The sequence below is a fragment of the Nipponia nippon genome, unplaced genomic scaffold (genome assembly GCF_047370975.1).
Source record: "Nipponia nippon isolate SJK-2023a ecotype South Korea unplaced genomic scaffold, ASM4737097v1 scaffold_1, whole genome shotgun sequence".
Lineage (NCBI taxonomy): Eukaryota > Metazoa > Chordata > Aves > Pelecaniformes > Threskiornithidae > Nipponia > Nipponia nippon.
Window position 1 is genome coordinate 142,524,934 of NW_028262290.1, and position 13,735 is coordinate 142,538,668.

The following is a 13,735-nucleotide window of genomic DNA, read 5'->3' on the forward strand; positions in this document are numbered from 1 at the left end:
AAGAAAAATTCACCAGTTGCAAGGTACTCTAGCAGGACTTCATTTACTTGTATAGAATTTTCCAGAATTTGTATTTTATGGTTCTCCTTGAGAAGGAGACACCTATAAAATGTGATAAAATGGACAGAACTTTCAGTGTGATTCAGTTTAATATAGTAAGAGTTTAGAAAGTAAGTAATCCCACATTACTTGGCAAAGTATTTACAATATTTCTGAAATTCCTCTTGCAGTTACGATCATCCAGAATGGATGTATATCTCTAGGATTTATAAAAAGTGATACACAATATAAATAAGTGCATATACCCAGGGAAAAAGGTCCCTGAGGAGCAATTCGCAAGACAAATTCCCTGCAAGGTAATTTTTTCTGGTGAAAGCTTTGCTTGACAGAGTCCCTGCTAAGAAAAATGTCTTTCAGAAAAAAAGTTTGTGGGTTATACAATCCTAAGGAAAGCCCCTGATAATTCTGGCTTCCTGAGTTCACAAAACAAGGCTCTCATAATTGCATGTCGTGCTCCAAGCATCCCAAAGGAGGTGACACTAAGCCCTCATTCCTCCACCCCAATTAAATGAAACAAAATCTCTATTGCCTTAGACCCACCTTTTCACCTAGTTCCTCCAGTTCATAGATAGCTACTTTGCCATAGAAGAACCTTATATTGTATGAAAATTTAACACTCTATTTCTCAGTTGCTAGTGAGAACAAGAAGAGGAAACATGGAAAACCAGTAAATCAGAATAACCCATGTCCTCCCAAAAAGCTCCTTGGTACTAGAGCAACAGCAGAGAAAATAGACTATCAAGCAGAAAAGAAGGGAGTATATTCTGGACATTCTTCAGGATAAAACAGATCAGGAGGCAAAGGACACGGTCCTTCAAGGAGCGGGAAGATATCTTCAGCTGCAAACAGTCAGCTGCATCAGAGTGAAGAAAAGAACTCCTCAGCAGTGATACCTCTCGGGTAACTTCACGCTGTTTATTTACTGAATGACAGAGATACCGCTGGTGGTGGCTCTCTCTAGATTGTTGATCGTTTTGGACTCTCAAACCAGCAGCATTGTAGTGCCCAACCATCGCTACAAGCCAGACCCTTCTCCAATGTGCTCCAAGGCACAGCAACCACGCAGCTGCATTCTGCAGCTCCAGATATTGTACAGGGATGGACATTTTCTCTCATTTAACCAAGTTCGGTTTCAGGTGGTGGTGTCTAAATGTGCCTTTTTTTATTGTTTACTAGAAACAGGATGATTCCGCAGCGTCACTCTCTTTCTTTTCACCTTTTACACTGAGGATTAGAGGTTGGCCTTGGAAAGTGATAGCCAGTGACCTAGCAGGGCTTTCTGTGGTGCAGTGTTGTCCAACGATCATCTGTCTTTTCAAACAGAGAATTCAGCTGTTGTGATTCATGGTCTGTGTTTGATGTCAACAAGAACATTGGTCCCAGTAATGACAAACAGCTCAGGCTGCGTCTAGCCTTCTGTCCAGCTGAGCAGCTTTCATATTAAGTAAATGAGCACAGTTTTGTACCATAGATCTTCTGAGAATGACTTGAAGAGAAGACTTGCTTTACTGTGTTCAAAATGAATTAAAAAGTCACCCAATACTTTGTTTCTTGCTGCAAGTCCCAATTCCCAAGTGATGCTCCTTAATGCTTCAGTATGCTCCTTCATTAAGTATATTTTTGTCTGTCTGAATTTGGCCGAAGTAATGTATTTGTATTTTAGAATAAGAGCTCATCAGGTGATGCAAATAGGAGATAAAAGGAAAAAATTAAAATCTTTTCGATCTATTTGGTGTACTGAAAAGAATGTCAGGAAGGAAATTTGTAATAAAAGACATAGGTTTATGGCTCCTTTTTTTGCTTCACATCCTAATCTAATTATATACTCCTTCAAATGACAGTTCCCTTGTGATACCAAAGTAATAACCAGTGCAATGATTAAAGCCAACACTGTAGAACAATTCCATCATACTCAGGATCCAAGTACATCATAGGACTGTCTGATCACCAGATTCGGTGGTGTCTAGCCTGGGGTATTAAATACCTTCTCTGACTGATATATTTATGTATATTTGCAGAGTATATATATTCATGCTTTCCAAAGTAAAAAAATCTTTTCTTTTGAAAGAAAAATCTTTCCTCATGAATTAAAATTAAACCGGCACCGTGCTTTTCCTCAAATGGGCTGCTCCCCAGGCAGTGAAGCCAGGCCACGTGCAGGCAGCTGCAGCTCCACCCTGCACGGCTGCATGCTCCGGTCCCCCCGCCATGAACTGGCACTGAAGCTGGTGTCCCTGCTCCGTGAGCCAGTTCAGGGAACTGATTCCGCTGGAAATTAATACACAGCCCCCAGGTGATTAATTTTCAGCCAGCTGAAGGCTTTGCACTAACGTACCACATGGCCTTCCCCTCTTCTGCTGCTGATGTAGGGAAGAGAGAAGGCTGCCAAGCCAGGGCATGCTTGTTACTCATAGGCATGCTAATAAACCTGGAAGAGTTTAAGGCAAAACAATATGGAAAGCGGCAAAAGGAGAACACTGTCTCACGGTTAATACATGGTAAAACTTACCTTGAAGTGTAGGCAAGCAAAAGCAGTTGAAGGGTTTCATTTATTTACCTTCCCCCCCTCAAATAGTTTCTAAACTCTTGATTTATTCTCTGAAGAAGAGGAATCTAGCATTTAAGTTGCCAAATCCAGCAATATATGTCTGAAAACGTATTACTGAATTTGTGTATTCTTCCAAATGGAAGCAAAGAGATTTCTATCTTCCTCTATCTAAATCTGATTTATAATACACTTTAACAAAGGATCTAGAAGTATTTTAAATGCCATATGAATGTGAAAATAAGTGAGAGCCTGAAGTCTTGTGATTCTTTGTGTTCTTTTTAATTCCAGTCTGAGAACTAGACTGATAGCATACTGTATAGATAACATTTTTAATTTATTCATTATATTCTGATAATTTTTTATAGAAGTAATTACATTAATAAACTGGGCATAGTCCTTTGAAGTTCAATTTAGAAAGTACCATGTTATCTGCATGTAATAAACCTCATGTATCTATCCTCCCTCTTCTACTATCATGTCTAGTGACTACTATTAAAAGCTTTTTTAAATATTCCTTTGCTCAGTTTAATAGGGATTTTTACAGTATCATTACACATTCTAATTGGGTGATTAGGGGTTTCATGCCACTTATAGAAATACAGCGTGAGTAACTGGAACTATTGCAAGTCACGTAAAAAGAAATGAGCTAAAAGGACAGCAAAATTTTTACATACACACAGAGTGATGAAATCCAGAGTTAAGAATTAGGCACAGCTGGCACAGCGCGCTGCAGCCCAGAGCAAAGCCCCTGAACAAAGTGCAGCTGGTCAAAAATCAACCCACTGAAAAAGGGATTCTCCACATTTCTCTAGCAACAGGGGTTTATACCATCCCTTACTCTTATTTCAATTTTGAGAAGCAAAACCCCCTTGTGCTAGAGGATTTTCTGCATCCAACTATTTTATTGCCAGTTTTGGAATATCATCAGCCTGGGCAGCTTTGGCTAACCATCATATTCTGCATTTGATGAGGGGACGGACTCAGCACCGGGATAGCCTTGAATACTCTCCTTTTTCAGTTTTGTGGCCCTATGTTTGAGCCTTAAACACCCTCTTAAAATGACATAGATGCCCATATGCATGCATGATAAGCTGTAGGGGACAATATATTAACATATTCCTGCAAGGTCAAGGACATTACAGCCTGATGAAGCTGGTGCTTCTGATATTCCTAGAACATGGACATTTCATAAAGACAACAGTGATCGTGGCTGAGGGGTTCTGCCTTATGCAGATATTCCTATGTTGATCAGTTTGTTTTTGCAAACACGACTTTTTTTTAAAAAAAAAAAATGATTTTCCTCACAGATGGGAACGGCAGTTACAAACCAGTTCTGGTAACAGGGGAATTGAAAATGAGGTTGGATCCTGACTACCTTCAGCATAACTTGGCTATATGGGATGTATTTCCCCCTTAGAAGTTGTAGTCCAGCTGATCCCACTGACTCAAATTCACCGTATCAACCTACACCCAGTTTTAGTCTCCTGTGAATCAACTTAATTTCAAGGACAGAGCTGAGCACTGAAATGGAGTGTGTGTTTCAGCAGAAGCAGGAGCTAATCAGAGCATACAGCTAGTCATGACTTTAGTACCCCAGGATAGATGTTTAGTCTCTTCTTTTTAAAAAATATCTTCCTAAATGTTTTTATTCTGTGTTATTTAGGTATAAAGCTGCCATTGCCATATGTGTAACAGCACATTAAGAAGTAAGAAATTAGTCCTGATAGGGGATTTCTGAAAGTGCCTCCAATGCTATTAATGAATAAAGAGAAAAGTGCAAAGTGAAACTGAAATCTCTGAAAAGAGTGAGATATTTATTTATTTTGATTACAGTGTCTGCTAGACTTCTTTGCTACCATGCTGAGAGCTCCTCGCGCCCATTAGCTCTTCTAGCCCCGGTCTCCATCGGCTCAACTCCTGCAAACTCAGTGGTTTCCAGCATGGTCTCTGCAGTTGGCCTCACTGCTGAGCCTTCTGGGCACATGCTCTTTGGTTTTTAACCCTTCACAAAAACAAGACCTCAAATATCAAACCAACAGCACATGTAGGACCAGTGCTGACTCCCAGTAATTTAAAAGCAATGCCTCAGCCTCACTAGCTGCTTTAGAGACACGTACTAGAAGGAGAGTTTACTGGACATCAAAACTAGTCACTCTTTACACCAGGTAGCTCTGACCTGGATTTCTACACACTTCTCTGCCTCTTTTCTCACCAACTGCTCATAAAATCAGTTGATGAAATCAAACAAATTGATACAACTTGCACAGCCTAGATAGATTGCTATGAACCTTAAGCCCATGAACAATGCAGAGGGGGAGGAAAAAGTAAGCTGTATATCATGGGGCAAGCTGCATGCCATGTTCTATATGACAAGAGTGCAGAAATATGTATGAGACCATGTAAATATGGCTCAATCTTAAAAGAGGTCTCTCATCTCTGAGACATTCAGCTGTGAAACACCATGGAAAAGCAGAAAAGATGGAAGGCCACAGCTTGTAGAAATTAGTGGCATATGTATAAACAGAGATTACATTCTTGAACATACGTGTCGGAAAATTCAAGTTCAGCACAACTGAAAGGATTACTTATGTCTTAGAAAGTAAGAGCTGTGAAGATATCACAGCACATCATGACAGTGGAGATTTCTCAAGATCTGAAGCAAACTTTCAGAATAAATGGGAGATAAGAGGTCCTTGCAGCAGCAGGAAGGACTTCAAGTACCGCAACCAAGCAAGCAAATAAATAGATACAATAAGTGGCAAACAGGGAAAGGGAAAGATGACGCAGGAAAAAAAAGTAGAAGTTACAGCAGATCATGAAGCGTTCTATGTTTTGCAGAATGCTTCCTGATCTTAGGCACTGAATTCTGCTCTCTGAAAAGTTTCTCACCAGTTAGTGTTATTCTGACATGCGAGGCTAAGATTAGCTCTGGTTGTCTGCACAGGGGAAGGGATCATCTGTAACTCACACAAATGGCTTCAGACAACAGGAATGGGAAGCAGCCTTGAAAATACAAGGAATTCTCTCCTGGGTCAAATCAAAAGTCCCTTTGGCCCATATTCCCCTTGCCTGGGGCCATTCAGGAGGCTGACACTGCTGTGCTGACATATGGATCTTTGCAAAAACTCCATCAGACAGACAATCACCCTTGAGGGAAAGCTTCATGACATAACTGAGACCATGAAGTCTAAAACTCAGAAAGAAGTTGTCCCTAATCCACAGCACCTTATCTCCACTGGTGAGCACTGAAGGATGGAAATGCTTTCCCAGCCCACAAGCTCCGGCAGGAGCCCACTCTGCACATGACATTGCATCTGTGTGGAGGCATGAGTGAGCCCTCTCTTCACCAGCTTGCCCAGAAGTGCAACCATGACAACATGGTGCCATGCAGATGCCCATGTGCTTCCCCTTGCTTTGTAATTGCAATGAAAGAAGCATAGCTGTACTAGCAGCCCATCCCCAAAATGAGCTGAGGCAGAGGGAAGCCTTTGTCCTGCTGGCTCTGGCCGTGTGCTGTTCAAATAAAGCATCAAAGCACTGCACTGGTCTGTTGCAACAGTGTCAGCTCTGCCACAAAACATGCTTTTTAAAATAAGCTACGCAGTGCTTGTAAAGAAAATTAATTAGAAGTCAGTGGCAAAAGGAATTGCTTTTTAGGGAGAAAATGCAAACTCTGCAGCCCATTCCTCTCATACTGTCCCTGATCCACAATTTTATTAAAGACATCACAGTGTCCGCAAAGTCCTTTTAGTAATTCTTCCACTAAAGACAACTAGCTGTCCAGGAGTTTGTATAATTCATTTTTGAACCTTCTGGTACTGTCTGTCTCCATAGCCCCGCAGCAGCTAGCTCCAGAAGAACTTTATGTGTTTTAAACTGTTCTCCTGCTAGTTTCATTGAGTGTGTCCTAGTTCTGGTAATGTGGGATTACAGTTCTGTGCTCACCTGATCCACCGCCTTGATTTCTGTAAACCTCGCTCATCTCTCAGTCTCTCTCCCTCAAGTCTGGAGAGCTCCAGCCCTTTAGGCTCTCCTCATAAGGCAAAAAGTTTCATGTAGCAACAAACTGACATCCCTTTATCCCCTTTCTGACACTCAATATTCTGCTAGGGGTTTTTTTGGCCACCATATGATTTCAGGAATTGTCAGCGATGACTTTCAGATCTTTCTCCTGAGCTGCAGGTGCCAGTTCCAAGTTCAGCATCACATAGGCATGGTGTTTTTCCTCAGCTGCATTACTTCACATTTGCCTACACTGAGGCCCATCTGCCCACCTGCTCTGTTTTGTGAGGTCTGGCCACAGACTTCTTCACAACTGGTCCTGCATTATCACCAGCAGACTTGGAGATCTCACTGTGCAACCCCTTCTCTAGGTCACCGCCATGCTGACTAAGATGAGCCCTAGCACCTATCCCTGGAACACCCTAAGGCTTGTCTTTTCCATTCTGAAAAATGATTTGCTCTCTAACAAGCTTTCAGACAAATTTGGTTCTTCAGTAACCTCTGGCGTGCAATATTGTCACAGACCTTTTGAAAATCCAGCTGTATCATACTCACTAGGTGGATTTTATCTGTGCGCTTGCTGGCTCCTTCCTAGAGCCCAGGAGGTCAGGGAGGCAGGCTTTCCCTCTGCAGATGCCATGCTGACCCTTTTCCGTACCAGTATCTCATTTGTCCAGTGCTTAACTGATCTGAATTCACTCTGTAGTGATCTAGATGAGTGGGACTTCAAGTACAGGAAGAAGACTGTGGCATTAAAGCAAACTTTGGTACTTCTGCAATACAATAGGCAAAATTGTCACCTGGGAGATTACCACCTTGAAAAGCTGCAAACCTTGTTTTGCCAGGGCTGAGGACTTAAGAGGTCATCTGGTTATAAGAAGTGCCAAGTTCATACAAAGGCAAAAGAAATAATGAAAAGAAGTAATGGGAGCTTGAAGGACTCTCCTTGAGGGCAAGAGTGGTATGTGTGTGTGATTCCTGAATTGATGCATGGGAAATAAGTAACTAGGGCTGGTCTGAGAACACCAAGTGCCTGATTCTATTTCTAGCCAGGTGACAAGTGGGGGTATGAGAAAGGTTGCTCTTGAGAGGCAGGTCAGAGATGTAGTGAGCTCAGGAACTGTGACAGAAACAGTCCTATGAAAATCCACCTCAACTTGGGGTAATTAAACATTTCCTAATCCTTTTTGCTGTGCTGCTACTTGACAGCTCCTTGCACAGATTGGACTGAAGGTCAAAGTTAAAAAAAAGAAAAAAAAATGTCTCTGGACTGACTGCAAATAACTTTATCATCATCCTGCATCTTACTTCATCATGTTAATACACAAACAGATTCAAGCTTACATGGTTCTCAAAGTGACTTTGCTTACTCTATTACCCATTTATCTGCCACACAAGCACTTGACTCAAAGTGATAGCTCAAAAACTCTGCCCTCTATTACTTTTTCTTGTTCAAAAGCAATTGCTATACCAGTAAGAGAAAAGTCACTCCATTTGATTAATAATACATACTGATGGTCGAGACATTCAGTCAGAAGACTGATAAACTTGTCAAGCTGCTGAAATCCACTGGCAGTTTTCTCCAGGTCTAGACCTACCTTCTGCCCTTCCTGCTTTGTGGAAGCTCACGTAAGACACCACTAAATAGTTTCTTTGTAAACCGTGTAAGACAGGTCAGGAAAGTTTGTGATTTTCAGCCAGTCTTCCTATAAGCAGTAAGCCTGGTTATTGATACAGCAAGTTAATCAACCTGGGAATGTTTGATATGGCAATACAGTGTAGCTGCGTATTTTGATCTCTATTTAAGATGAGAGGACATAACAAAATACAAAAGCAAATCTCATCGAAGTTGTGTGAAAGAAAACACCATTTTTTGACCACTGCTCTGTTGTTTCCCCGCTATCTATTCCCTTTTGCCTCCCTTCACAACTTTTCCCATTCATGGATGGTTTGGTTCATTCACTGCTTGCACGTTGCCCAGCCTTCACCACTTCACCATGGCTTAAAGCAGCAATGAAGAGTCAGAGTGGAACAAAGAATTTTGTTCTCATCTCTGACATTTAGTTATCTGTTGTAGGAACTCAGCATCAGAAAAGAAAGCAGAGATTGTTTTTTTTTTGATAACTAAAGTGTGTTGTTGAGGACAAATGCACTTGAACTCACACATAACCAGATACACGTGACAAGAAGACGTAGACATGAAGATGACAGGGAGTTGACAAAATAGAGCTCTGGGCTTGAGAGCCAATGCACATTTCTAAGCATTTAAACATTTGATCCTCTCATGCCAAGTCCAAAGCCTTAATGATGCCACAACAAAGACTAAATGTGTTTGCTGAACCAGAGATTGAGTATAAACCATGTGAAGCCATTAAAATAAATGAAGGATCTGTAGGTTTGGGATTTTGTTTGAAGGTATCAGAATCGTGACCCCTTCTTCTAAGTTTTGGGTGAAGCAGCATTTGGGGAATGGTCTCAGAGGATTCTGTCAAGTGTCACCAAGCAGAAACTTGGCTTTAGGAATATTCTGGAGATAATGATACTTCAATCACAAAATGCCACTCTCTACCTACCTTGACAAGCGTTCCCTCCTCTCTGTCCTCCAAATGGCTGTTCTAGGACCAGGCCAACAGAACGGATAAATCAGTCAACTGACAGCAAGCTTGGCCCTGCTGTCTTAGGTAAGATGAGAGCACATGTGAGCCTCGAAAAGTCTCCACCCACATAACCTCCCCGATTCACACTGAAGCCCAGGGCAATCAGAGATGCCAGCTGATTAGAGCCCCAAAACCGAAGGTGATCAAGCCCAGAGACAGGCAGGAATTGGGGGCACAGCCACGTGCAATTGCTGCCAACTTCCCCATCTCCCCAGACCATTGACTTCCCTGCTCCCGCCCTGATCATCTCCCCATCATTTCCTCTCAAAATGTCTTTTTTCCTCTTCACTGTTCCTGTTTGGCCCCTGACACTCAGAAGAAGGAGGGGAAGAAAAGCGTGCTAGCTGATTCTCTCCCACTTCTTTCTGGACCAACTGAAAATCCAGAGAACTGCATGCTCAGCAGTTCCGTTGGGGGCATCCTAGGGTTGCAAGACACGGGCATGCAGTTCAGAGCCACTCCTCAGGCACCTACTTGGTGTAATAAGAAACTGCAGTTTGGCACACTGATTTTTTGAACAGATAGATGATGAAAACTGTGTATGGGAGTCTGAAACAAAGACACTGTAAGAAAAAAGAACAGAAAATTGACTGGTTTTCAAAAATATTTCCATATGCCTACTTAATAATCAAATAACAATTAAGCAAGACATGCTGCAGACAACTTAATGGACTAATCATCAAATCTAAGATTTCAGAAGAGGCAAAAAGTATGTTCCTGCATTAAGATAAATTAAAACAGCATGCTTCAATCTACTAAAATTCTCTTTACATAAATAAATTAAATCCAGCAACATGACTCTTAAAGCTGACCCACTTGGGTTTTCAGTACTGGAACTTCTGTTCTGTGGAAAAATAAACACACATTTTAACTTTTTCATTTCTGAGATTGCACTTCTTTTCAGATGGTAATACCTTCGCTACCAAAATTAACAAGCAAAAATCACTGAAATAAAAAGTGTAAAGACAGAGGAAAGAGAGAATAGAGTGTGAATGAAAGGGAAAGCTGAGAAAGACAGATGATTAGCAGAGATATTATGGCTCTCAGGCTTAGGTTATGCTGTTTCCCTATTTTCATTTTGTTTATATGTTGCATTCCTTCTCTCTCTTTTGTTGAAAACGTGTGGAGGAGGGGGAGCTCATCCTGAAAATGATAAATGCCTTTGTTCACACACCTGAGAACCAAAGATACAACGTTACTGCTTTCTACAGTTCTTTTCCCAATTACTTGTGGCTACGCTGAAATACAAAGACTAGCAACCTTTCCATTGATAAGCCAAATCCAATATTTCTGTAAAAGTAAGAAATACTGACATAGAGGAAAGCAGAGAAGGCTGCAATTAATATATTGAAATAAGGATATTTTCCATCCAATTAATTGCTCCAATGAACACAGCAAAAAAAGGTTAAATAATCTGAAAAGTCTGCGGATTGTTTGGGGAGTTTTGCATTTTCTATTAAGCTTTAAGGCTGCTGTCCACAATAGTCTCATTAAATTAATAACCTTGTCTTTAACTGTGTAAGCAAAATTATGCAGCATTAGGCGTGCAGCTTGACATTTTGTATCAATTACAGCCTAGACTATAACGTTAAGGCTCAGTATATGGTAAGTCTGGTTAAGATACACTTGACCACAGTTGTTACCTTTTGATGCCCACAACCGTGGCTTAGGAAAGACAAGCTAAGGTGGTGTATAAGATCGCGTGGACTTCACTCAACCTTCTCTTTCAGTGTAACACAGCTGTTCTCCAGCTATGAAGCACCCATTCCATATTCTCAAAATATTTTGGCTCTCCGGGTACTTTACTATCTTTGAAATTGTAAGAAAGGTTGTCCCTCCTCCCCCTTTTGTTAGAATACGTGACAACCCTTCATATAATGTAGCAGGTGCTGAAGAAAAATGCTTTTCTATTAAGTCAGGAATGTCACTACTTGGGTCGTGAGACAGCAGGCAGACCTTCATCATTTTTGCAAAAGTTATCTCCAGGGAAAACCATCAGCATGTTTTATTTCCACACTATCAACTCACTCTTATCGCGGACCATCATTCTTCAAAGACAGCCATTTGAATAATACTTCAGACTTGACAATAGCTGACAAATGAAGAAACATAGGAAGTTAAACACAGCGCCTACCAATAAAGTGCTAAATATGAGTTAAGAAAAAAAAGGAAAAAAGGAAAACTGGACCATTATTCTATTAACGCTAATTACAATACAGATTCGGGAACTGGGAAACATGGTTTTATATAAATTCCCAAGAAACTGTGTAACAAAGAAACTGTTTACAGAGGTAAAAACAGCGAAAGAATAGAAGCGAACACCGTACCAAAACCAGTGATAAGTGACAGTTACTACGGCCTAAGCAAAGTCAGGCTTTCCAGCACTGGAAGGAACGGCAATTCACCTCAGCACCCACAGGCAAGATTTTATTCCCACCACACCTATGTGCTGTTAAGATTTTATTCTTCTGTCAGAAAAACAGCAAAAGCAAAACTGCATCCTTTCCCTTCTCCCAAAGTCATACTTGTTTGCTTCTTTTAAACCAAGTTAATTTAAAATTGTATGGAACAACATAACTAAACAGAACCAACTTAAAGATGTTAAAGTGTTTATTTTAGGAACATTGATAAAAATAACATCTTCAATACTGTACATTGTTTAATGGATAATATACAGGAAAGGAGGTTATTTAAAGTGTACAGAATAAATGGGAACTTGCATTAGATTGGGGTGGGAGGAGAAGAGCTCTTGGCTTGTTGCATCATACTGGTAAGCTAGTAAAAATGCTCAATGAAACACCTCTATGAAAAGAAAGAGGAAATAAATCACGTTATGGAAATATCAAAAGAACAATAGAAGGATAAAAAAATACTGCTTTCTTACTGTACTGGGTCTGGCTGGGATGGAGGTAACTTTCTCAATAGCAGCCCATACAGTGCTTTGCTTTGGATTTGTGGCTAGAACAGTGCTGATAACACACCAGTGCTTTGGCTTTTGCTGAGCAGTGCTTGCACAGCATCAAGGTTTCATTTTCCCCCACTCTGCCCACTCCAGCAAGTAGACCAGGGGTGGGCAAGAAGCTGGGAGGGGACACAGCTGGGACAGGTGGCCAGAACTGACCCAAGGGATATTCCGGACCATACATCATTATGCTCAGCAACAAAAACCTGAGGGGAGGGTGGGCAGAGGTCTGCTTCTGGGAGGTGGCGATTGCCTTTGCATGACTTGTTCCCCCTACCCTCCTGGAAACTGTCTTTATCTCAAGCCAAGAGCTTTCTCGCTTTTGCTGGTCCTGTTCTCTCCCTTGTGCCACTGCAGAGAGGGAGCAAGCAGCTGGATGGTGCTTAGCTGCTGACCAGGGCCAAGCCTGGTGAACTGCAGAACCTTACCAACTCTTTCTTTTTTAGGTTTTTTTTTGTTAATTATACATTAAGCTTACAGAAGAAAGCGGTCACAGGGTGATGTTTCTTCTTAAATTTAGGCACACAGAACTATGTTTATTTCAAGAATGACCTTCTCCCCATTTCACTAACTGAAGTAATTTCTTTTTCACATCAGTGATATATCCAAAGTACATATTAACATTTCCACAACTAAGTTCAATTATTCAAAGACAAATTATTCTCAACCCCTAGACATTACACTCTTGAAGATCTTTTTCCAGAGGGAAAAAAAGCTCCACTCAATTCCCACATTATGGTAGTACATAAGAACGTGCCCAGTGTATTTTCTCATCAATACCAACATCAGCTGCTTCTGCTGTGTGAGCTGTGCTTCCACGTTGCCTTTTATTTTTATATATATATAAAAAAAAAAAAAAAGAGTAGGGAAAAAAAAATCTTTATTTAGGAACATGGGAACAGCTCTTTAAGTGGCAGTTAAAATTGAATTCAAACACATGATTGTGACTATTAGCCATCTACATCAAGTAATAAAATACAGTTTTAAGAGGAGGAAAGATAGTATCTCACACTTGAATGTCACCATAAAAAAAAAAAAAAAAAAAAATCAGCAAACATTTAAACAACCAAAAGCATTTATAAAAAATCAGTTCTATATAGGCAGAAGAAGACAGAAACACATATTTCATGAAGTCTTTATCCACTGCTAGTTCTGGAGTTCCAGCTCTAGTGGAAGGTGCTCAGCTTTATTCATTCTCAAATCTGCTGTATGGATTATCAGAATCCTGGAGAAGACCTGTAAAACAAAACAGGACTGCATTTATAATTTTCTTACCAGTATTTCATAAAACCCTTGAGTTACTAACATCACTGTAACCGGTGCTCCATATAACAAGACCAAAAGTCTTGTAATAGTTGCTTTATTACCCAAACGCTCACGTGTAATAATAAATCGAAAGAGTTCTTAAGCACTCTTATTTCTCAGACTATAATCATGAATCGGTATTTCATTATTTAGCAGGGAGAGAACATTCCTCTATGAAAAATTCTTACAGAAAAAAACATT

At 40.6% G+C, this 13,735-nt stretch overlaps 1 protein-coding gene across 4 annotated transcripts in view; it reads right to left on the reverse strand.

Moving 5' to 3' along the window:
• Positions 1-11,859: 11,859 nt before the first annotated feature.
• Positions 11,860-13,735, reverse strand: part of PTTG1IP2 (PTTG1IP family member 2) — a 31,883-nt gene continuing 30,007 nt past the window's right edge. For all 4 annotated transcript variants that reach the window (XM_087775380.1, XM_087775398.1, XM_087775390.1 and 1 more), the window contains one exon: positions 11,860-13,465. In XM_087775380.1, the coding sequence (XP_087631506.1) occupies positions 13,416-13,465 (50 nt within the window). In that variant the 3' untranslated portion in view covers positions 11,860-13,415. The remainder of the gene's footprint in view (positions 13,466-13,735) is intronic.